Genomic DNA, 24,869 nt, shown 5'->3' with positions numbered 1-24,869 from the left:
GAAAAAGGCGCGGATGCTTTATCCCTGGGGCTGCCCTAGGAGAGGTGACCGTACCAGCGGGAACCCGAAGATGTATGGCAGAGCCTGGCACCGAACCACCTCCCCTGAGGACGTCTCGTAACTCTGCGGCTCCTCCTGAACAGGCTTGGGGCGGTCTCTCCTTCAGGCCTTGCCCTTGCGAGGACTTACCAGAGACCAGGCCAGCGGGACCCAGTACCCATCCATGCGAGCCGTCTGGATGAAATAACTTATTTTATAATTGCTTTACTAACTGGTAAATTATAACTGTTACAATTAAAGTTAATATTTGAGGAAAACACTATGCTGATAATGAAATTGTACCAGCACCAGCAGTGTTTGCTTCTTTGGAGACCAAAATTTACCTCCAGAAGCTGACCATCCAAGTTGGACACTTCCATAGAAAAGAGGCCTAGGGTACCTCCCAATAAAGATTACACTTTGAATATAGGCGTACAATTTTGCTCCCCTTTTAAACCCCACCAAAACCACAGTAAACTGATTTTTTCAACTAATGCATTATTTGCAATATGAGTGAAACTGAGAGGAAGCTAGGAAATAGGATTTCCTCATCCTCCTAGGCCAAGATGTAGAATGCATCCCCATATCCTATGCTCTGTTACCCTCTGGTGCCATGCTGAGCATTGCCCTGATCCCCGAACTGACTTTAAAGGGATTTTTATTTTAGTTATTTTTTTTTCAAGGGATTTTTAAAGTCATAAATCCTCAGAGATGGTGAGAAAAAGAGAGATGACAACATTTTGGGAACTAAAAAATAGATGGACAGGTGTCTAATGATTTAATAGAGCCTATAACTGTACAGGGTAAGCCAGGAACTCCACAACTTTTGATAGATCCCTCAAAAGGCTTAGGATTTGATGTTCAAGGTATCTCTGGAAATGGGGTAGAGGGAAAATAAAAGAAGATTGATTGAAAGCTGTTGAGAAGAAGGCACTGCTCTTCTTACTAGGCAGAAGCAGGAGATCTGTCTGGAGAAGATAAAACTGAAGGTCTTTCAGGCATAGTTGAAGCCAGGGAGACCACAAATACTGGACACTTAAGTACACATGAGCACATTAAAGGCCCGGTAGCCACCCCACTCCACCCTGCAGTCTTCCTCCACTGGCTCCCCAGGTGATGGGACCCAGGACTTTATTTTCTGTTCAGAAAATAGGAAAAGTTTTCTCTAGGTGATCTGATCAGCCTAAGAGGAAAGACTTAAAGATCCCAGCATCTGGAGTTCTCCAACAGCCCAACCAGGTCACTCTACAATAAAGCTCCAAGTTGACAAGCTCCATCCACTGCTCAAAACTGCCCATCAGCTGTTAGTCCTCCACTTTTAAATTAAATCCTGTCATACTATGAATAGGACTGACATGTATAGCCAACAGAATTCCAAAATTGACAGCCACTGTGCAAAGTTGAACTTTGAACTTCATAGAACACCACCTTCAAAATATTGGTTAAAAAAAAAAATCCCAACCTATAATTATATACCTGGTCAAATTATGAAACCACTGTGAGGCTAGAATTAGGGATATATAGACAAGTTTTCAAAAATTTACCTTCCATGCATCCCTTCTCAAGAAGCAATTAGACTATGTTATGGCTGGGACTAAGGTAAAGTAAGTGAGGTGCCTTAGGTGCAAAATTTAAAGAGGTACCAGAAAATTTAGCAATTAAGGTAAGGAATTTTTAAATGTCATATTGAGGAAAACACAAATTAATGCAAAAAAATCCATGATGAAAAAAAAAAACATCAGAAGGTGAAATAAAGATAGGACCCAACAGGGCTGGGATTATGGTGCAGGGAGTGGGGCTAAGTAATGCAAGTGCAGGTGTGGGTCCTGCCTTTATTAAACGTTTTGATATTATGTTGGTTATACAAGTTAACCCTACTTTATGTGGGACAGGAGTACATAAGGACATGAATACAAGGAGGTGAGCATCATTGTAGATCACTTTGGAGGCTAGTCATCACGATAACAAAAGTTATGTGACAATTTTATTGGGTAGAAAGGGGAGTATAGGAGTATGTGTTTCTGGTGGGCTGGTGGTAGACATGAGAATTAACCCCTCATCTTCCATGGTGGATAGTCAATAGATAATACTACCAAACAGAAGAACCGAGAAATAATGTTAGCATGTTATGAAAAGATATGGGGATGGGGCGCCTGGGTGGCTCAGTCGGTTGTGTCCGACTCTTGATTTTGGTTCAGGTCATGATCTCATAGTCATGGGATCGAGCCCTGCATGGAGCTCTGTGCTGGGCCTAGAGCCTGCTTAAGATTCTCTCTCTCTGCTCCTACCCTGCTTGCATGCTTATTCACACTCCTGCTCTCTTTCTCTCAAAAAAAAAAAAAAAAAAAAGATACAGGGATAAATACTAAAAAAAAATGATAAAAGATTTGAAAGTGATTCCTTCTGGGGAAGGAATATGGGAGAGGAGCAAGACAGGGGGCTGGGGACTAGTTGACTATGTTTTGTACCCACATGACTACTAAATAATTATAAGTAAATGTTTGACATTTCAAATGAAAGTCTCTGAGGTACTCATCATGGGGAAGGCAGAAGTTTGTTGGACTTTATTATATGATGTTATGACTAAGCATTATTTTTACTTTGGGTTACATATGGAGGTGGGTGCTAGAATTGTTTTAATATTGGGGCTTCCAACAATCTTCCTGGGCTTGTTTTCCAGGGGAGATAGCTTCTCCATCTCTTGTGACCCTCACAACTACATAACAAGGCATGCACTATCGCCGGATGAGGGATACTGTCAGATGAGGGAAACTGAGGTTCAGAAAGGGAAAGTAACCAGTCAGAACTAATGGTTACATAGTTAGTAAGTGGCATTGAGGTAGACTGGGTACCAGATCCTTCCAGTAAGACCAGTTTTCATACCAGGAAACTGCCATTAGCTCCTTATACTGTAGCTTCCTGTTGGTCTCCTCTGGCCAGATCCCCACTATTGCTGTCTAGTTCTGGTTTGACCTGTACCAGCATTCCAAGTTTGTGTGTGTGGCATGTCCCTGACATGTGTGCAGGGTCCTCCACCTCTCTGACTGCAGGAACTAAACATTCCAGGCTTAAAGCCAGACTTCTCTGCTTCAACGACCCCATCGCTTTTGCTCTTGCCTTTTCGGGGCTGAACTACAGAGCTACACATGTAGGTGGCCTGGGGGCTGCTTCAAATGCCCTGAAGAGCTGTTCATTACTTCAGGGCTGACTAATACTGCTGCATTTGGAAGCATTGGGGAGTTACTTCTGGTTTGAGGAAAGGGATTCCCCCGCCCCCAAACTGAGTTCCACCTGGAAGGCCCTGCCCATCTCCAGGTGAGGGCTTTGTATCTGCCTCTCCCTGCCCACAGGATCATGTATCTGATTGGGAATATCTTATGTTTCTGGCTTTCTCATGTTGCTTACGGCTTATGTGTTTCACCCTGGGAAATTGGACAGCCTTATCACTCAAACCAGCCTCATCGTTCAAATGTATACTTCTCAAGATCCCTTCCATGTCTTATCTCTTATTACTTATATGCCTAGGTGGGTTCTGGGACTCAAAAGTGTTTGATTAAGACAAAGTAGTACTTCACTGGGCCTAATCAGTAAGCTATTTTCTTCCCTCAAAATGTGGCTACATGGCTGGGTTAGATTCTGTTTCCAGAAGACTCACCCTACCAAGGGGGAGGTGCTGTTCTTTGTGCATGATGAAGAAGAATCTGCTGACCGAGTGTCTCCTTAGGTTTGGGGATACTGAATAAGGCTCAGAGAATAAGAAACAGCTAAAGGAACATTGCTAGAATCTGCAATGAAGGCCACCATTTCCAGGAGGTCCCCCCTCTAGGCATTATATCCCAGCAACAAAGATTTGATCCCAGCTGGCTCCTGCTTTCTTCCCCAACCTTTATGCTTGCTTTCCTCTCCTCTCACTTGTCCTCTGCCAGAAATAACTCCAAGGAATGAAGTCTGTCCACAAAACATCCTTGCTTCTCACTAGTGAGACCTGACTAACCAGAGTGTACGGTCATCCAAGACCCTGGCTTGAGTTGTCTATAGGAGGGGCCAGCTTTTGGCCTAGGCTCCTTCTTGTGCATGTTCACTTTGATGCTTCCCCTTCTCTGATTTGACCTCATATCTGAGACTTAGCTAGGAAACCTTCCTTCTTAGAAGGTTTGAGGGGGTGAGATTTTCAGGACAGTTGTCCCCATCTTGTTTGGGGAAGTGAATCTTCAGGGGTTTTCCTCCAGGAATGGTGATGCTAGAAGTGGGGCTCACCAAGGGATGCAGGTCTGCAGAATTATAGACTTACCTGTTTTTCTACTTTGAGCCCTGAGAAGAATCCTGCCTGAGTGGTTCCAAATCGCTCCCAACTTTCCAGCCCTGAATGACTGAGATCAGAATCAGGATGCATAGTGAAAAGAGCATGGGCTTTGGGGTCAGGCACATATGGATTCAAATTCTGACTTCATTACATTCTAATACCATCTCTTAGCAGGCCCCAAGCTTCCTATTGGACCCAGAGTTCTGCTCCCTTCAGTTAGGGGTGGTCTCTGTCTGCAGAGGACCTTGTTTCCTACTGTTATTCCTGCATGCTGGTCTTAAAGCAATCTTGAGTCTAACCCTTGTTATGCTATGTGCCTGATACAATGATAAGAACTTTTGAGCATTGCTTTATGTAATTCTCAAAATGGCAGTGTGAATTACGATTCGGACACCGATTACAATGTGTTTTTTTCCCCCCACACCACCAAGCAATGTTCTGACACCAGCTGGATGACCTACAATTTAACTCAATCCTGACATTATGTACCTAGAGATAGCATCAGATCCCACAGATTAAGGGCTAAGTCATACAAGACTGCCCCTGACTTTAGATGCCAGTTGGAAGTCCTCGTAGTTACCTGTGCTTCTCACTAACTGGCTATAGATTGGAGGTTCCAAAACCCCTTCCTTGATTTGATTAATTTGCTAGAGCATTCACAGAACTCAAGAGAGACATTTTACTTACTAAATCACCAGTTTATTATTAAAAAAATGTAACTCAGAAACAGCCAGATGGAAGAGATGCACAGGGCAAGTTGTGGGCAAAGGACACGGAGCCTCCATGCCTTCTCTAAGTGGGACTTCTCCCCTGTCTCCACATGTTCACCAACCTAGAAGCTCTCCGAGCCCCATCCTTTTGGGTTTTGTGGAGGCCTCATTAGGTAGGCAATTGTGATTAAATCTCAGACCATTGGTGCTTGAACTGAATTTCCAGCCCTCCTCTCCTCCTTGGAGGTCAGGGGCAGGGCTGAAAGGTCTAACCCTAATCATGTAATTGGTCCTTCTGGCAACCAGCCCTTTTTTTTTTTTTTTTTTTTGACAGCCCACAGAAATGAGTCTATTTATTCATAGAAGGTGGACATTAAACTAAACCCATACAACTGGGGGCACCTGGGTGGCTCAGTCCATTAAGCATCCAACTCTTGGTTTCGGCCCAGGTCATGATTCACGGTTCGTACCAGCCCAGCATCAGGCTCTGGGCGGACAGCACGGATTCTCTGTCTCCTTCTCTCTCTGCCCCTCCCCCCGCTCACTCTCTCTGTCTTTCTCAAAATAAATAAACCTAAAAACTAAATAAATAGCTGTATAAACCCATACAACTGATATATAAAACCAGTCAGCAAAGGAGATTAGATATTTCCAGTAACAGATGGAATGTTCCTGTAGGATAACACTTCCTTCTTTTGAGCCAGCAGATTTCTTAATGTGTTCTTTCTTTATTTTTATTTTTATTCAAATTAGTTAACATACAGTGTAGTCTTGGCTTCAGGAGTAGAGCCCAGTGATTCATCTCTTACATATGACACCCAGGGCTCATCCTGAAAAGTGCCCTCCTTAGTGCCCATCACCCATTTAACCCATCCCCCTCCTCCAGCAACTCTTAGTTTGTTCTCTGTAGTTAAGTCTCTTAAGGTTTGCCTCCCTCTCTGTTCTTAAAGTGAGCTAGAGGCTTTAGGAAAGTCAGTTCATCAACAAGTCAAAAAGCACCTTTTGGGCTCTCATCACTTAGGAAATTCCAAGGGTTTTAGGAACTCTGTGCCTGGAGAGGGGGTAAAGACCCAACGTATATTTCTTATTATAAATCACATTTCACAGAAGTTAATGTAATCATTTTTGTTTTATAGCTGAGACTGAGACTCACTGAAAGAACTTGCACAAAATCAACTTTTAAAAGGCAGGCCAGGTCTACTGGAACCCAGGTCTTTAAGCCTTGAAAGACAATGCAGCATGCCTGGAAAAAGAAAAGGTTTTGGGAGCAGACACCTGAGCTCAGTGTTGCCGCAGGACTTCACGTAAGTCCACTAAGCTTTCTCAGCTTCACCTTCCTTTTCTGTCAAACAAAGAGAAATGTTGTGTAGGAGAGAATGAAGTGAATTGGTATATGTAAGATGACTGTCACGCTGCACTGAGAAGCTCCACATTTCCCACCCCCTCTGTCACCCCGCCTTCTAGCCCAGGCTGTCATTTTCTCACCACATTATGCTGTTCCCAGCCCAGTATGGGAAATCAGGCAGGAACACAAGTCAGTATGATAGAAGAGAGAAAGCAGTAAGTACTACAGGAGCAGACAAGCTTTGTGAGGATGACCAAGAAGGACTTCTGGGAGGCAGCGATATTAAATTTGGACCTGAAATGTTTGACAGATTTTAAGAGACAGAAAATGGATGGGAGGTCCCTGAGATTCCATATCTGGTAACTAGACAGGGCTTGGGGGAGGGGGTAAGGTGATGGATGTGTAAGTATCTGGTAGACCAAAGGGCAGCACTGTGTGCGAAATGGTGTTATTCAGGCCATGCTTTTGTGCTACCTTCTAGGCTATCCCTGGGCCACAGGTACTTCAGCTCACACTGGAATTGGAGCCCGACCCCACCCAGCTTCCCACTGCCATCTGGTGGTCATCCGGGGCCCAGGGCCCAGCTCCTGATGGGCCTTCATCAGCAATCTCCTTCAGAGTGCTTCAAAGCCTGTGGGCAACCCTACTTCCGCCCCTGAAAAAGTTGGCATGAGAAAGAAAGGCCCGATATCTTGCCTCCAGTAAGTCAGACCAGCTGGGATTCTATTTTTAACCTGCACTGTTGTAGTTGACAGCTTGGAACGCCTTCTCCCTCCTTTTCTTCCTGCATCCTGCCTCTTGCAGCCCAGGGCCCTGTAGAAAGGATGGATGGGAGCAGCCTCAGCACCGGTAAACAAAAGACCACTCTCCTTTCTCATTGTCCTTCACCTGGCCTTTGTCCAGCCTAGTTAGTGGGTGGAGTTAGAGGTGTTACTGGCTGTGAGGTTAACGAGGCTTAAATCTCTGGACTCCTCACTGCATAGGCGCCTTCCGTGGCCCTGGTCAGTGTCCTGGCAATTTTGTATCTGTCATTTGGTATTCTTTTTCTTAAAAAGGGCACCCGGTTTTATAAGCTCCAGGCCCCACAAAACTTGGGTCTGCCTCATGATGGGTATGGCTTGTTTCCCATCTGAGCTTAGTGTCTACTTCAATAGGATTATTTCTGTCTTGTTCTAATTTATTGTATGACCTTGAATAGCTTTCTTTCCTGCTCTGGGTCTCTATTTTCCCATCTGTTACAAGACAAAGTGTCAAGAAACCCTCTCACTCTATCATACTTCTGATTATCCATGTATATCCCTGGTGAGGTCATCTGTTCTTCCCTACCTGTCATTGTGTGTGCGAAGGGATGATGTTGCTGTCTCTGCCTCTCTCTGGGGCTGGATCAGTCTCATAGTCAAAAAGAAGCCTGGGCTCTGGGATTCCTCTTATTCAGATCCAGCATTCTCCCCACCTTTGTTGGTGGCCAGTAAAGGTGCTTCCACGGGGCAGAAGCTTGGCCAGATTCTGACACCAGAGAAGAGTGCATTAAAAAAGTTCCTACTCTTTAACTTGTACACTTATGATCTGAGTCCTGGTATTTGAAACACACATTGAATAAACTGAGTCTTATTATATAGTGCTTCCACTTACATTTCAATAAAATTTTAGTAATTACCTATTAATATAGTACCTTAGCAATGGCACCGCTTTAGGAGAATGCTTAGGAATCATGATGTGTCATGGATATTCCGCCTACCACCCCCATCCCCAGCTACTATGTATGACACTAGTGTGTAGGTGGGTCCAGGATGACAACCCAGACAGAATACCCACATCCCCATTTAGCCTCAGACCATGGGCATTTTGGCAGGGGGTCATGCACAGGAGAGACCATGGAAGAAGGACCCAAGAGGGAGAATTCTACAAAATCCCATGCCTCCTCACCTGCCCTCCCCCCCCCCCAAAAAAGTCCAGAAAGGAAGTTCAGGAGGAAGCCAAGTCATTTATTATTTCTTGAAGAGTTTGGGTGATGGAGGAGGGTCAGGGCCATAGAATTTAACTGGAAAGGAATGAAGGGACTTTTCAGTGCAAAACAGCCTGTTGGTCAGGGAGATGTGAGATTAGGTTGGTTGGTATTTTTCAGTGCTGAAATGGGGAAGGGCACTGTGAGGTCAAACTGGGGGGGGGGTGGGCGGGCAGCTTGGAGCATCTCAGGAGTCAGTACCGTGCCAGGCTCCAGAGCCCTAAAGAATCAGTGCCATTACTATGTGTATATGAGAGGCAGGCCAGCCTCTCTCAGAATTTCCACTATGTATGGATAGTCCATTGCTAGGGATGCTGTGTCTGTGTGCGTCTAAAGTCAGTGCCCTGTTTCTATGTGCCAGGCTTGGTCCCATATCAAGAGTGTGCCTTATTTCCTGTGTGGGGATCTGGTTTGTTTCTTTTGTGTCAGGTAAGCCACTTTTGTGTGTGTGTTGGGATTAGTCCATGCTTTTTGGGTGTCAGTCTCCTGTGTCAGTGGGTCTGTGTCTCTCGTGTGTCTGGGTGGGTCCCTACTTGTAGGAATTGGTGTGTTCCGCCTCAGCCCCCACTCCCTCTCTACCCCTCAGCCAGGCCCCAGCGTGCTGATGGTGGTGTAGCTCAGCCTGGACAGTGAAGCGATGGAGGGAGTGGGCGGGTCCTCATCTGGAAGAGGCCTGGGGCGAGCTCGTGGAGGCCTGGGGCAGCAGCGGGCACATGTCTCAAGGCAGGCCTGGCGAAAGCGACGGTGCATGAAGCAGTAGACCAGGGGGTTGACACAGGCTGAGGCGTAGCTCAGCAAGTGGATGAAAGAGATGGGCGCTCCCGAAAGCGCGCGGTGCGCACCAGAGCTGTCGAAGGCGCGCCACGTGTTGGCACTGTACAATGGCAACCAACACAGGAAAAAAAGCACAACGATCACCAGTAGCATCCGCACCACGCGCTTCTTAGCCAACAGCTTGGCCTGGTAGGGCCGGGGGCCACATCCTGGCCCAGGTGTGGGCGCCGTCAGCGCGGACAGCTCCAGGGTCTGACGAGAGCGCGGAAGCTGCACGTAACAGCCGTCACCATCCTCTCCAGCCAGCCCGGTCTCCGGCCGGCAACGCCCATTGGGTTGGGCAGAACCTGAGTACAGAGGGTAGGCGGTCAGAGCAGCAGGCTGAGTCCTCTCAACCTCCAGCCCAAGAACCACCAGACCCCGATTTCCAGCATCTGCGTGTCAGGGTCCTTTCTGCCCCACCCACTCTAGGCTCCGCCCCTTCCCAAGGCCGGTGGTAGGGGTGGGGGCCGGGAGGGGAAGCTGGATATCACCCACCTGGTCCTGCCCCGCTCCGCAGCCCTCTTTGGCTTCTGACTCGGCTCTGGTTCTCATTGTCACTGTCTTCGTCAAAGCGAAGCCCTAAGTAGAGCTCGCGGGAGATGAGCCCGTAGGCCACAGCCATAACCACACCCGGGACGAAGAACAAGAGCAGGAGCAGCAGTACGGACCTGGAGACAGAGCAGATCAATCACGCGGGTATCTGTCCACCTGTAATCACAGGTGGAAGAAGATCAAGGGATCCTTTCTAGGGCTGGTGACCAGGCCCCTGAGGTAGAAGTAGGATTTGGGGGTCCTGCTGGGAAGGGCTAGAGAACTGGGGAGGGACCCCAAATGGGAATCCCAGGGTGGTGGGTGAGGAGAGGGAATCAGAGTATTGGAGCAGCTGGAGGAAGATTCTGGGGAATGGTAGTAAGCAGCTGATGGAGATGGAGAGAGGAATTCCCAGGAATGGGCGCCCTCACCAGGTTTGGCGAACATGTGCACTGGGCCAGCGATGCACGCACTGCAGCACACGGGACCCTACTGGCTGTACGGCGGTGTACACGGGATAGGGCACCATGAGCAGTCCAGAGAGCATCCACGTGGCTATGATCACACGAGCTGCGTGGGACCGTGTCTGCCACACTCGTGCCTGCAGTGGTCGGCAGATGGCACTGTATCGCTCCAGGGCGATGGCCACAAGGCTTAGTGTGGACACGCTTACAGACACCCCTAAACAAGGGAAGAGGAAGGGGTCATTCAGGAAACTTGTACTACATACTCAACCAGTGATTTGCTCAGGCCCTACTGAGAAAGACCCCTATGTGCAGCAAGAACTTTAGGTAAGGAGGGGAGCAGGGGGTTGTCTCACCTACCCATGAGGTAGGAAACCGCCTTACAGACGACTGTGCCAAAGATGAATGTGCCCATGAGATTGGGCAGGAGGGTGAAGGGCATGCAAGCCACAGCCAGCAGGAGGTCGCTGACTGCCAGTGAGAGCAGGAAGGCGTTGGTGACAGTCCTCAGGCGGCGGCTCAGTCCCAGGACCACGATGATGAGCACATTTCCTCCAACACTCATCAGAAAGATCACTGCATAAAGGGTGATCCTGATGGCCAGCTCCAGTTCTGGGTAGGAAAACAGAGGGGTGGCAGCAAGGAGTCTGGCTCCCACTCAGCCAGACCCTCCAAGCCCACTTATTCCCCACATCTCCTACCCAGCTAGGTCCCTCTGCATCCCAGGAATACCTCCTCCCACTCAGCGGATGGGTTCACTTGAATCCTTTAGGTTTCTAACCCCTTGAGGCTTAGGGAAATTGGCTTAACTCCTCCTCTCCTTGAGAAGGTCTGTCTCTTCTCAAGCTTTGCTTCAAATTCTCCCTTCTCTTTACAGCCAAGCTTCTTGAAAGGATTATTTGCATTTTCTCATTCACTCCTCAGTCGATTACAGTCCAGTGCCCGATCCATCTCCCCTCCGCCCCCCATCACTGTTTGGACACTTCTCAAGATCACTAAGCTTTAACTGCCAAGTCCAAAGGTCTCTTCTCAGCCTATTCTACTTGATCTCCCTGTAGCATTTGACACTATTGATCACCCACTACCTTTTGAAACATAGGTCAGGTCAGGTCCTTATTGTCTAAAAAATCCCTCTTCACCTTCCCTGTACTGTCTGCAACCCTTTAGCGTGTCTTCCAGATCCTCTGAGAACTGTCCTGTCTCACCTCCTCTTGCAATGCACCCACTTAAGCCACTGGATGACTCACTTTCTTTTTTTAAAAAAAAAATTTTTTAACGTTTATTTATTTTTGAGACAGAGAGAGACAGAGCATGAATGGGGGAGGGTCAGAGAGAGGGAGACACAGAATTGAAACAGGCTCCAGGCTCTGAGCTGTCAGCACAGAGCCCAACGCGGGGCTCGAACTCACGGACCGCGAGATCATGACCTGAGCCGAGTCGGCTGCTTAACTGACTGAGCCACCCAGGCGCCCCTGGATGACTCACTTTCTTGAAGGCATCATGCACCCTCATGACTTCCTCCATTGCTAACATTGATTTCTCAGCCTGGAATGTTCTTTCACCAACTGCCACTAATACCCTCCCCCCATCACAAATTGGTTTTCTGTATCTGGTAAATTCCTATACACCACTGCCCATCAAGACTCAGATAAACTGCCCCCTCTTCTGTAAGGCCTTTCTGGATGCCTCATTTGGAGTTAATCTCCCCTTCCTCTGACCCATGAATGTTCCTTACACATCTATCAGAATGCTTTTTATTTTCTATCTTGTATTTTAATTATCTCCTAACATTCATTTTCACTCAACAAACATTTACAGAGGACTCCCTCTGTGTTAGGCATTGAGGACAAAGAGATGGACATGACAAATTCCCTGCCATCTGAGAGCTCACAGTCCAGAGGGAAATTTGGGTACATAAATAGATAATTGCCACACAGTGGGATAAGGAGTAAAGCTGGGGGATATACAAAGTGTTGTGGGACCTCACAGGAAGGACACTAGTGTTGCTGGGCTAGACAGAGGGCTGACCCCATTCATTTGTGTCATTGTCTGTTAGGGGATGGATCCATCTTTGGGCCTCTATATCACAACCAAGCAGACCCAAACAAAAGTGAATTGAATTAAGCTGGACTCAGTCACCCAAGCCCATGGCCTCAGCGTGAGAGACATGAGAGCTTGAAGGGAGAGAAGGCAGGGCCAGAGCCTTCCAGGTTGTGGGGAGGGAAGGGCTCAGAGCTGCAGCTCCCCCTTCTGCAGCCCCATACATTGACTCTTGTCTTAGGCTCTGAATTAAACTGTTCTTATAATGATAACCAACTTATTCAGGAACAGCTGTAGGCATCAAGTGCATGCTATCTATCTACAAGAGATTCCTGAACAGAACCCAGCAGTGACATTAGTTCTCAGATCACACAGTCAAGTCAGGTGTTGAATCAGAATAGCAGCTGAGTCTCCAGATCTCTAAAATGCTTTGCCTCCTGCTGCTCCCTCACCCCTCTGTCATTCATCATGCTGCCTCCTTCCCCAATCAAATCTCAATCTCAGTGCCTCTTTCTGCCTCTCTGTACTCCAGTGTGGCATTGCTCACTGTATTATTATGTTTAATTCTGTATCTCCTCCACTGGACTATGAGCTTCTTGAGGACAGGGGCAATGCCCAGATCATTCTTCTGCATATCCCTGGCACTTAGCATAATGTCCTGCAAATAGGAGGTGTTCACACATGCTGGCTAATGAATCTTGAACGAATCTCTTTCACTCTCCACACAAATGCACCTGCTTTGTCCTGCCCCATCCATGCTTCACCTCTGTGCCTCTAAAGCTCCAGCATGCCCTCCTCTCTGCCTCTGTCTCTTTGGAGACATGTCTCCCTTTCTGCAAGGAAGGCTTATGTGTAGCAAATTTGAGGTGTGTGTGAGCTAATATTCTATCCTGTACTTTTTGTCTCCTTCCAGTCTACCGCCCCCACCCCTCCACTTTCCTTAATCTCTCCATTCTATCATCTTTTTCAGATCCTCCTCTGGATGTCTCTCTTCAACTAGTTCTTGAATCAATAACCACACCTCAAGTCGGTACACACCCTGAAGTATGAAAAGCACATTTCTCATTCATTCACCCAGCTGATGTATCCCATGTGTGTCTTTGAACTTGGTGGAGCAGAAAGATGAGATGATGCCCACTCTTATCAAGTTCCCAATCTGCATGGGGACTCCTGAAAACTAGAGGGACAAAGTTCCAGTAAAATTGCCCAGCGATCGTACAACACTTTGCTATTTTTCTGCGCATTCCCAGCAATTAGCTTATTTCCAGCCACTACTATCTCTCCAAGTCTTTGCTGTTGAACAGTTAGGAGATGTGAAAAAGATTAATTAAAAGCACTCTTAGAGCCAGTGTCCCAGGAAGAGGGTAGGAGGGATGAAAAGGTAGAGCACAGGGCTTTTAGGGCAGTGAATCTATTCTGTACAGTACTCTAATGGTGGATAGATGTTACTATACATTTGTTAAAACCCATAGAATAGAGGAGAGCCTGGGAAGCTCAGTCAGTTGAGTGTCCAACTTCAGCCCATGTCATTCTCTCATGGTTCATGGCTTTTAGCCCTGCATGGGACTTTGTACTGATAGCGCAGAGCCTGCTTGGGATTCTGTCTCCATCTCTCTCTGCCCCTTTCCTGCTTGTGCATGCCTGCACATTCTCTCTCTCTCTCTCAAAAATAAACAAACATTAAAAAAAAAATCTTTTAAAACCCATAGAATATACAACCCAAGAAGTGAACCCTGATGTCAACTATGGAATTTAGTTAATAATGTATCAATATTGCCCTATTAATTGTAACAAATGTGTTGCATTAATGCAAGGTATTAATAGTAGGGGAAACTGTGTGTGTCTCTCTGTGTGTATATGGGGGGGGGGTGGGAATCTCCCTGTGCTTTCCATTCAGTTTTTCCGTAAACCTGAAACTACTGTAAAAATAGCCTATTAGTTTTTTCAAAAGTCACTAAAAAGCAATTAGAATGAAGACTTGTGTGTGTGTTTTTGCCTATGTGTATGCATCCATGTGTGTTTGTGTGGTGGAATAGGAGTGATCATGGTGGCTTCGGCAACTAAGAACTTAAGGTAGGGGTGGAAGAATGGGAGTGGCACCTTATAGATTCTAGTGCCTTGACTACCTCTGGGCATCATCCTGCTGGGCCAGAGAACTCAGAAGACTGTGACAGTTCATTTCTGTTTCTGGGGTCTAAAAGATCTGCGTTTGTTCTTTCCAGATGGTGGCAGAGAAATATGAGCACAAAAATCCAGATAATGTGCCAAACACAAAAACCAGGACTTTATAAGAAACAACACCGAAGCTGCTGATGCCTCAAATCCTGCCTTCCACTGGCATGTTGGATCTGGTCATCCATGAACACAGACATCAAAGCAATACCCATGTGTCTGTGGTGATCATGGACAGCATGCAACTGATTGTGGATGATAGCTGGGCAAATGGGGATATCCAAATGTCAATGCGTACTCACTGAAGGAGCAGAAATAATATGGAAGGATGTACAGGTAATATCAGAGTGAACATTGGATAATAATTTAGTTTTTGAGATAATATCTAGGTGGGTGAGAGTAATACATATTTTTGTGGACAAGGTCTGAGAAGGGTTTAACTACGTGTCTGTAGATAATGCCTGACTGAGAGTGGGCAAATTTAGACTGTGCAGAGGTAATATGTCTGAGGATAACATCTCGTTTGGTAGATAACATCTTCAGAAAATGTGGATTATATTCAGAGGTCTGAACTGAATGGGGGAATATCCAAATGATGATGGTAGTAGCTGAGTAAGCAGAAAGTAATATTCAAGTATGTGTAGGCAATATTTAGGTGAGCATGGATGTGAGATGTTAACATGTTAAGATGTGAAGTGAGAGATCAATCTGAGTAAAATAACTCAGTGCCTGAGTGAACACACGTGATATCTGAGTCTTTGTGGTTAATATCTGAATGTGTGAGACTAACAACCATGATTTTATGGGTGATATCTGGAAAATGTTAGTTAAGTGAGCATGGGTGATATCTATGTGTGGATGATAAAATGAAAGCAAGTGTGTCTGATGGGTGAGTGACATCTAAATGACTATGGGCATTGTTAAAGTAACTGTGGGTGATACCTGGTTTTCAGTGGTGGCATCTGAGTGAACATTAGCACTCTGGTCTATGTGGGTAACATATAAGAATAATGTGGGTAACATCCACATTTCTACTGGTAACACTGGAGTGAGCCTGGCTAACATGTAGTATCTGAGTGAGTGGCAAACAGTCTTTGTGGGTAACTTCTGACTGCCTGGGTAACATCCACTCTGTGTAGGTAACAACATCCAGATAAGCAAGGCCAATTCTTGCACCTGTGCTCTGAATCACTTCATGTTCTGCTTTCTCAGGGTCCCCTGCTCTGTGGACTGTCCCTGCTCTCTGCTGAGCCTTTGACCTTCCTTTCCTCTGTCTTGGCCCATGCTGCATCAACATTTTAAAAAGACTCTTGCCTCTACTGCACACACATATACCCAAAGACAACCCCCACCACATACCATTCCTCAATCCCATGCTCTTTCTGGCACTATCCTATTTTTTCTTTGCTTCTCTCTCCCTCCCAAATTTCTGGAAAGTTTCATCTACACACCCTGGTTCACTTCTCATAACCTCCTCATGCACCCTCCCAAACCTCAACCAACTGTAGTCAGGCCTTAATACCCACAACTCCTCTTAAGGACTTCTTTGTTACTGGATCTGAAGGATGCTGTTCTGTCCTTATTCAACTTATATCAGCACCATATGACATCACTTATCCCACCCTGCTTGAAATCTTTCCCTTCCCTCTGATGGTTTCATCATGGGCTCTCCATCTTTTGCCTGGCTTTTAAATCTCAGTCTTTTTCAGGGTCCTGCCCTGGGACCTGTTTTCTTTTCATCTTGTCATCTTTGTATGATTTTAGCTATTCCTGTGTCTTCCATTACCTTCTGTAGGCAAAGACCTTTTAAGTCTGTATTCCCAGCTTGCACCCCTCCCCTAAGTTCCTGACCACCAGATTCAACAGCTTACTGGCTACCCCACCTGGGTATCTCAACAGCACTTAAACTCAGTGGGTTCCAAAGTGAATTTATAGTTCTTCTCTTTCAAATTTGTTTCTGTTCCTTTGTTATCTTTCTCATGATATAGCACCAACATCCATCTAATTGTCCAAGCTAGACACCTGGATGTCATCCTTTGACCTCTTCCTCCCTCTCCATTTCTAATGAATCCCTACCAAGTTCTGTTGATTCCACTTCCAGAAGTGCCTCTCGAATCCATCCACTTCTCTCCATCCCCACTGCCAAAACCTTAGTCCAAGCCCGTATCATCTTTTATCAGAGAAACAGAATAGCCTTCTAAAGTTTCCACCCCATCCCCCACCCTTTCATGTCTTGTCCTCCAATCCATCTTCTACACTATAGAACTAATCCTGGCTGTACTACGGAGTCTTTCAGTAGTTCCCATCATCCTCAGGATAAAAATCTACACTCCTTAGCCAGGTCTGTGAGGCTCTTTGTAAACCCTCTAGGTTGGTGCTCATCCTGAGTGTTCATTTTTCCTCTCTTTTGATGTATGTTTCAGGCACTCAGAAACTGACACACTGAACGAAAGTACCACGGATTTTAACTTTGGGCGTTTACACATATTGTTCCTCTGCTTAGAATGCTTCTTGCCTTTCCTGCCCCTTCGCTTGTCTGGCTTTCCCTTGTCTTTTTAAATTTTTCTTCAATTACCTTCTCAGGAGGCCCACTTTGACCCCCAAGGCTAAGCTAGACTAAAGCTCGTCTTCTGTGTTCCCACAGCCTTAATCTAAGGCACATCCCACTTTGTGCTGCAATTCCCTGCTTACTTGTCTGGCTCTCCCACTAAACTGTGAACTCCATGAAATAGGAACTGTGTTCATTTTTTCTCTGGTTCAATAAATATTTGTAGAATGAAGCAATCTAAGTGAGAGTGTGTAAAAACTGGTCTGAGAAAGCATTTACATTATTTTGTGGGATAAATACTCAAATTAAAATTTATTGCCATTTTCCCTTCTTGAACGTGGAATAATTTCCTTCTGCTCAGCACTGCTCCCTCTCTTAGAATCCCCCTGCTTCCTTTTTCTGCCTACTGAACTCCAACTTCAAGACCCAGCTCCTGGGTTCCCTTGTCTATGAAGTTCTTGGATCCCATCTCCTTTGGATGCCCACAATTCAGACCCTCTCCTGGGACTTCTCAGAGTGACTGTGATTTTCCAACTGGCTTGTCTCCCTTCTGCACTTGACTATGGACCGATGAGGGTCCAGACTGGGTCTGTTTCATCCCTGTGTCCCCAGCACCTAGCTCAGCGACAACAGCAGGTGTCCAGAAGACATTTAAGGAAAGAAAAGGTGCAGGAAGGGAAAACATATATCATGAGCTGGGTTGTGGAGAAAATGCGGCTCTTGGCCCGTGGGAGGAGTGAAAGTCATTTTGGGGACTGAGTGAGTGGAAGCAGTGGGGGTGGGGGAGATGGTGGCACAAGAGATAGGAGATGAAGGGGGCAGCCAGGCTCTAGGAGGAGGAAACCTAAGGAAAGGCAGGTTGGAGCGGGTGCTTGGAGGGGACTTGGAGACAGAAAAAGAGAGGGGACAGAGCTTTGATTAGAGTTCCCGTTTGGGAGGCAGGAGGATTTGAGGAGGAGTGAAATGGAGACTGGCATCTCTAGGGTGCAGCCCCCAATGTCCAGCCTAATTCCGGTTTGAGGATCTCTTTTGGGAAGGCTAGGGGTGGGGCAGAGGACACAGGAGATTATATAGCTCTAACTTCCCATTCAAGCCTTCCATAGTGCTCCCTCCCTCAACCAGCCCTCTTCTTTTTCCCAGTCTTGCCTTCTTTTCTTCCTTTCCTTCCCCGCTGTGGCTCTGTGAACTGGATTTAAAAGGAAGACACCTGGAAGGATAGGCAAGAGGAGGTCCTCGCTTCCTGGCCGTCTGTGTCTAGGAGGGGGCTCTGTGTTGGGCAGGAGGCTGTGTTTGAGGATGACCAGTGGCTCTGGGTATGACCAGGAGACCAGGGTGTGAAGGGGCTCTGATCAGGTGGTGTGAAGCTGTGATGGAGTTTTTATGAGCCGTGGAGGGGGTGGGGGGTGGGGGGCAGAAGTGTCGGGGGAGCTGTTTAGGGACTGAGGGAGTACTATGAGGGGATGGTGTAGGCGTTTGAGGAGGCAGTGGGGGCCTTTATCTCTATCAGTGTGGGGTGCAGCGAGAAGGAGCTGGTGGAGGGGGCTTAGGGAGGCACCCACCTCGTGTCCCGGCTCCGCGGATGCGAGGGGGCTCGCAGCTGAGGTTGCCCGCACCGCTGCTGTTGAGGAGGGCCCCCCCGGGGCGGCAAAGGGAAGCCCCCGGCCCGGGTCCGGACCCCTGCGCGCTCCGGTTCAGCTTTAGCAGCTCCATGGCCCCGGCCCAGCCGCTGCCTCCCCGAGCTCGGCCCGGCGGGCTCCCGCTGCGGCTCCACCTGCTCGCGCCGCGGTTCGGGCGGAGGCTCCCGCCCCGCCTGGTCCCCGCCCCCAACCTTGGCCCCTGCCCCGCCGCTCCTCCTCTGCTCGCCCCGCCTAGGCTCGCCTCCCTCCAGGCTCGTCCGCCTCGGTCCCGCCAGGTGACTCTCCGCCCCCCTCCCACGCTCAGGACTTCTGAGCTCCCCTCACCCACAGGGACAGTCCTCCAGGCTCGCCCCCTCCTTAGCCTCTCCGGTCTTCTCTTAGAGATTTCCTTCCCACCCACTCCCCTTCACCACCGTCCTGGTTCGGCAGAATTCTTGGGAGTGTGAGTGTGTGCATCCGTGTGTGTGTGTGTGTGTGTGTGTGTGTGTGTGTGTGTTGGCGAGGGTAGCAGTACGGGTGGATGGAGGGGTGGCGGAGAGGGAGATGCTGGGTGGGGGAAGGAGGGTCAGAGGGAGCGGCCGCCGTGGGATCTAGCATCTTTCCCCTGTGGGTCAGGGGATGTGGGGGTGGCATCTAACACGGTGGCATCACCCACGGTTACTATACTATGCCTCAGTGGCCCCAGTGACCTGGACACCATCGCTACCGTAGTTCTTGCATCTCCTCTCCAAAGGGCTGGGGTCGCCCCTGCATCTGCCCGCGCACCCTTCACCTCCTACCTCAGGGCCCAACACCCAGGTTTCTACCCAAAGCTTCCAAAGAACCGTCCTCAGCGGGCAAGGATGTGGGGGCAGCATTTGTTCTCGGGGGAACCTTGACAGGCAAAAGGGCTGCCCAGAGGAAGAGTCTGACTTTGGTGTGAGGGCAGCCTGGGTAGCAGTGAGAACTGCTTAGAATAAACCAGTGAGGGGTGGGGTGATAGTGGGGTTTGGTTCTAATTCTGGCCCAGCACTGGCACAAGAGGGGAGGAGGCCCTGGCTTTCGTGGTCTCCAGGCAGCACCCACCCTCACCGACACAATGACGCTCCCTGTTTGCTCTTAGTGCAGGTGGAGCAGCCTGTGTGGGGCGTCAGGTTCCCATGGGAGGGGACCAGAAGGGGAGCAGATCACTGGGGTGCAGCCGGTGCAAAGCTTAAGGGGACATGCACAGAACTGAGGTGTGTTCGGTTCCTTGGGCAGGACTTGCCTCCACTAAGATTTCTGCCCTGCTGGCTATCCATTCTCCTCCATTCCAAGGAAACTCCAATATGACCCTGAAATTCCACTCTGCGGCCCCCAGCAGTAGCTGTTGGAGGTGGGAGCATCAAAGACCAGATTAGACTGTGGATGAGGTCTGAGTTTACGGGGAATTCAGAGAGCCCTATGCAAGCTGTCTTTCGGAGAGGACCTGTTCCAGCTAGCACTGAGTTTACAGGGGCTGGGACATTGAAGGAGGATTTAGTCTTGAGGTGGGTGGGGATGTCGTCACCTGTCTCCCCTAACTCCCCTCCTCCTGGCACTGCCTGCCTTCCCCATCAGAGTGCCCTGGACCAGAAGAGCCTGATTTGCTGTTTGTTCAGCTCCAGCACAGGTGGCACCTCAGATAACCTGCTGGACTTTTCCCACATTGGATGGCGGTAGGGTGTGGGGGTGGGGAGCAAAGGAAATGTAGGAGAGAGAGGAGTGGAAATAGGAGTAGACGGACATTCACTTATTCAGCAAAGTATGTGGCAGCCATAGGGCTGTGTACTTGCTGTTTGATACAGTCTGTGCCCGAGTAGCTCCCACCCTCCTGGGGGAAAATGACAGGTAAGCCAATGATTACAATATATGGTTGTATATCTGCTAAGATGCAGAAATCAGAAATTTAGGAATCAGCCTGGCTGCCTTACTCCCTTATGCTCTTTTACCTGTAGTAGAGGCTGTGACAAAAAGTCCAAACTCCTCTCCAAAAATGAGGGATCTATTCTGCACTGCACTGCCAGCTGCTTTGGGAGTTGGCTGAGCTCAGGAAAGCCTGCTCAGGCAAGGTCATGTTCCCTTCCTAAGGGACTACATCCAGTGACTGCTCAGCACAGAGGTACAAAGGTTCAGCCTCCTCACCCCAACAGAGGACAACTCTGAGAGACATGCACAGCTCCTCGTGGGGTTGACCAAAGCCTTTGTGGGGACTGAATTGCTGCTCAGCTTCTCCCTTCACCCAGTCCTTCTTTCCTTGCTCTTGCATACGTGTAGACTCCAAGAGCGCTCCTTAGTAAACATCCTCCACAGTAATCTCTGTCTTAGTCTCTGCTTCCTGGGGAACATAACTGCCTCCCTCCCATAGTCAATCAATCATGAAGTCCTGTTGATTTTAGCCACTGAGCGTTCCTTGACTCGGTCTGCTTCTATCTGCATGAGCATTATGGCACTGTTTCTGCACTGCTCTTCTGGCTTCTTCAGTGGTCCACCACATTTTACAGATGCCCCCTTACCTCCATCCTCCACCTTAGAGTCAGAGTGATATGTGCAGAACACAAATCTGATTGTGCTACTCTAATGACCTCTGCTCTGGGGATGGAGAAAGCCTTTTCACAGAGTCTCTGAAACCTGCATGGTCTGGCTCCTAGTGGCCTCTGTAACTACCTCATTTTAAGTCACTGTCCTCCTTGTTCTCTCCCCTGTAGACACACTGGCCTTTCTTTAGTTCATTTTTTTGGGGGATCTGTGTCCTCCGGTTACATGACTTTTGCACATGCTCTCTGGAAACTTTTCCTTCCTTATCTAATTAACTCCTGATCATCCTTCTCATCTCAGCTCAAGGCACTGGCATTTCTCAGGGATGTTTTTCTGGCTTCTCCTCCTGTGGTAGGCGGAATTACAAAATGGCACTCAGGATTCTCACTTGTGGGTAGAACCTATAAATATGATAAGATGCTACTTCCATGATGATGCTATATGACAAAAGAGATTTTGCAGATGTAGTTAATGTTACTAATCAGTTGACCTCAAGATAAAGAGATTATCCAACTGGTCCTAGCCAAATCACAAGAATTTACTCTGGTTGGCAGCAGAAGAGGAAGTCAGAGAGATTTGAAAAAAGAGAAGGACTTGACACACTATTGCTGGCTTGAAGATGGAGGGGGTCACATGGCAAGGAATGCAAGGGGCTGTGGCTGGCTTGAGGAAGGAGCTGGGATTGCACCTCAGGAGCAGGTGCCTGAGATTGGCCTCTAGCTGAGAGCAGTTTCTGGCTGAGAGCCAGCCAGAAAATAGGGACTATAGTCCTACAACCACAAGGAACTAGATTCTGTTAATGACAAGAATGAGCTTGGAAATGGATGTTCACCCCAGAGCCTCCAGAAAAGAATTTCACTTGCTTGACATCTTGACCTCAGCCTGGTGACACCCTAAGCAGAGGACCGAGCCATACTGTACCAGACTTCTGGCCCACATGCTTGCGACCTAATAAAAAGATGTTGTTTTAAGCTTCCAAATTCATGGTAATTTGTTATAGTAGCAACAGAAAACTAACACACCTCTCAGGAAGAAAGTAGCAAATACAGACCTTGCAAGCCACCCAAGGATGAAAGGACGAATTGGAAGCACTGGAAATTTGTTAACCTTTAGAAAGATTTGGGGTAATTGTTATGGCAGCTGGTGTGGAGAGCAACTTAAGGGGTAGGACCCATTGGGAGTCTATGACAGTAACTCAGATGACAGATGATAGCATAGCGCCTTGACCTAAGTCATAGAGGCAGTGGAGAAGATGGATCCAAGAGATATTTAGGAGGCAAACAGAATCTAGAGGATGCTTCCATGTTGAGGGTGAGGGAGAAGGATGAGATTAAAATGAATAAGGTTTCTGGTAACTGGATAGGGACTGTTTGGTGATTACCTACTGTGTTCAAAGCACATTCATTACTTTTAATCCTCACAAAGAACTCTGCATTTAAGTCCGATACGGTTGATTACTATTTTAGATGAAAAAAACTGTGACTCAGACAGAATTTAAGTAACTTGCCCAAAGCCACAAAACTACTAGGTGAAAAAGCTACAATTCAAAGCCAGGGATTTTGGACATCAGAATTCAGGTGCTCATACTATGATGCTTTCCAGAATGATCAGAAGTTTTACTAAGTTTCTCTGATCACCTTCTTTCTCTCATTTTACATACTATTTTTTTCAAATTTTCTTTGGACTTGTAAAATCTCTCATTTCATGTCACACACACACACACACACACACACACCCCACATACACACATGCACATACACCATCATTCACTCACAATAAATAACCCGCCCTCCCACTTCATAGAGAAAATAGTAACCATCAGATAGCAACTCCCACCAGTGAATCTGTTCCCTTTTGGACATGGTAAGTTTCAGATGCTTTATTAGACATCTAAGTAGGAATTCCAGTAGGAAGTTGAATGCACAGTTTGCATAAGAAGTAATGCAAACCATAGAATTAATGAGAGTGTGTTAAATAAGAATAAATGAGGAACCAGATCAGAAATCTGAAAAAGACCATATTTAAAGTCTGGATAGGGAAAGGCCAGCCTGCAAAAGACAGGTGGGAGGAAAACAAGGGGAGCAAGCATCATGATCGAGAAAGGGAAAACAAATAAAAGAGAAATGAGAGGGGGAGGAAGAAGGAGAGAAATTAATTAATTTTGAATGCAAGATTCCTGAGAAGGCAGGAAAGTGTGTAATCCAGAGCCCATGTGGAAGGTTCTAGGTTTTGATAAAAGTAGAGCCTCAATTGTAAGAGGAAGATAGAAGGAAATAGTTATAGATTAAAATAAGTCATGGCCAACCAGCTAACAACTATTATTTTCTAGATGCCTTGGCAGCTAAGCATGGCTTTATGACCATATTCTGGACAGGATTGTGGGTAGCAGTGATAAGTGCAGCTTCCAGATCAAGCTCTTATAGGAGAGGAGTGGACTGTTTCTTCCTCACTGTCCTTTCCTGCAAGTTGAATGTGAATGTGAGGGTAAGCCATCTCCAGTCATGTCATGAAGGTAACACACCAGGGATGGTGGAGTGATAAGATGGTAGGAGCCTGGATATTTCATACTCCAGCTGTTTTACTACCCCAAGTTCTTTCATATGACAAAGAAACTACACTCTTAAGGCCCTACATTTTTTTCTCTTCTTGTTATAACAACTTTTTCTGTATCTTAATTAACACAGTAGTGCATAGATTTAATGGCAGCTGCTATCTTATATTTTCTATTTTCTCTGTGAAGTTGGAGATCTGGTTATCAGTGAGTGGTGTGTGTGTGTGTGTGTGTGTGTGTGTGTGTGTGTGTGTGTGTGTATGAGTAGATAGGATTGAAATTTTAGAAGTCAGGATGGCTTAAGAAAACTGTATAAAATGGGAAAGAGGGAGGGGGCACTAGAGGCATGTAGTAAGATAACTGGGACCCACTTAGGAGTTGGTGACCATGAATTCCCAGTGGTATCAGTTTCTCCAGCAGCGCTCAGATAGTCAGATGCAAGGATGGAGAATACTGATTGTTCAATTTGCCCAAAGTTGAGATTTTGCCAGTTGGGTGGGATGGAAAAACAAAGGGACAAGGGCACAATAATGGGCAGGACAATGAAGTAGGTAACACAGTCTAAAGTGAGTAATAAGTAGGCTTCAAAAGGTTGCAGCGGTCAGAAATGAGAAAGGGAAGAGAGTAGTGCAAAGAACATATCAAGGAGTGTCAAGGAGCAAAGGGTATTGAGAGTGAAGAAGCAGCATTGGTGAGTGCAGAGGACCCCAAATCTGTGTACTGAGTTGTGAAACCAAGAGTTGTTACCCCTTTTTGCAGAGGGTGTACCATCCTCACAGGACTGCTGGTTTTAGTCAACACTGGAGTTGGAGGAGTGTTCAAAGAAGCTGATGTTGGAAAAGGGGTTATGGAAGATGAAACTCCTCTGAGAAGCTTTCCTGAGTTAGGTGCCTCTCCTATGTACTTCTGTAACACCTTGTACCTCTCATTATGGTAATGTTTACAATTACATGTTAATAGTTGTCCTCTTGCTTACATATATTCCAAAGGTCTGGCTCCTGCCATTTTCTCCAACAAGTTCTCAAAGCACTTTCCACACTACTCTCATTACTTATTTGCAGTCTTTGTGCTCAAGGAACCTTGAGTTGTTTAGAGTTTCATGGTGCAGTCCATGCTGTTCATCACGCTTGCTCATACTGTCCGAACTAAATGCAGTTGGGCGATGGGGAGGTG

General features: G+C 47.1%; 1 protein-coding gene and 1 long non-coding RNA gene across 5 annotated transcripts; one reads left to right on the top strand and one right to left on the bottom strand.

Annotated features, from left to right (window-relative positions):
• Positions 1-24,658, top strand: LOC111556616. 3 transcript variants are annotated; one of them, XR_006586332.1, is made up of 5 exons: positions 1-274; positions 6,189-6,356; positions 6,879-7,098; positions 14,476-14,761; positions 24,456-24,658. It is a non-coding gene; the product is annotated as an uncharacterized LOC111556616 (long non-coding RNA). The 3 variants fall into 3 exon arrangements; XR_006586330.1 differs by lacking the exon at positions 24,456-24,658 and adding an exon at positions 21,703-22,117; XR_002736240.2 differs by lacking the exon at positions 24,456-24,658 and having other exon boundaries at positions 8-274; positions 14,476-17,299.
• CCKBR (cholecystokinin B receptor) lies at positions 8,362-18,760 on the bottom strand. 2 transcript variants are annotated; one of them, XM_023239509.2, is made up of 5 exons: positions 18,533-18,760; positions 10,574-10,825; positions 10,181-10,430; positions 9,714-9,886; positions 8,362-9,523 (listed from the first exon to the last, which is right to left on the bottom strand). In XM_023239509.2, exons 1-5 carry the CDS (start codon positions 18,681-18,683, stop codon positions 8,985-8,987), a joined length of 1,365 nt encoding a protein of 454 aa, XP_023095277.1. In that variant the 5' UTR covers positions 18,684-18,760; the 3' UTR covers positions 8,362-8,984. The 2 variants fall into 2 exon arrangements, with proteins under 2 accessions (XP_023095277.1, XP_023095278.1); XM_023239510.2 differs by lacking the exon at positions 18,533-18,760 and adding an exon at positions 11,699-13,806.
• Positions 24,659-24,869: the final 211 nt, after the last annotated feature.

Source organism: Felis catus, chromosome D1 (assembly GCF_018350175.1).
Source record: "Felis catus isolate Fca126 chromosome D1, F.catus_Fca126_mat1.0, whole genome shotgun sequence".
In the NCBI taxonomy this organism is placed as follows: domain Eukaryota; kingdom Metazoa; phylum Chordata; class Mammalia; order Carnivora; family Felidae; genus Felis; species Felis catus.
This window is presented reverse-complemented; position numbering and strand designations above follow the sequence as displayed.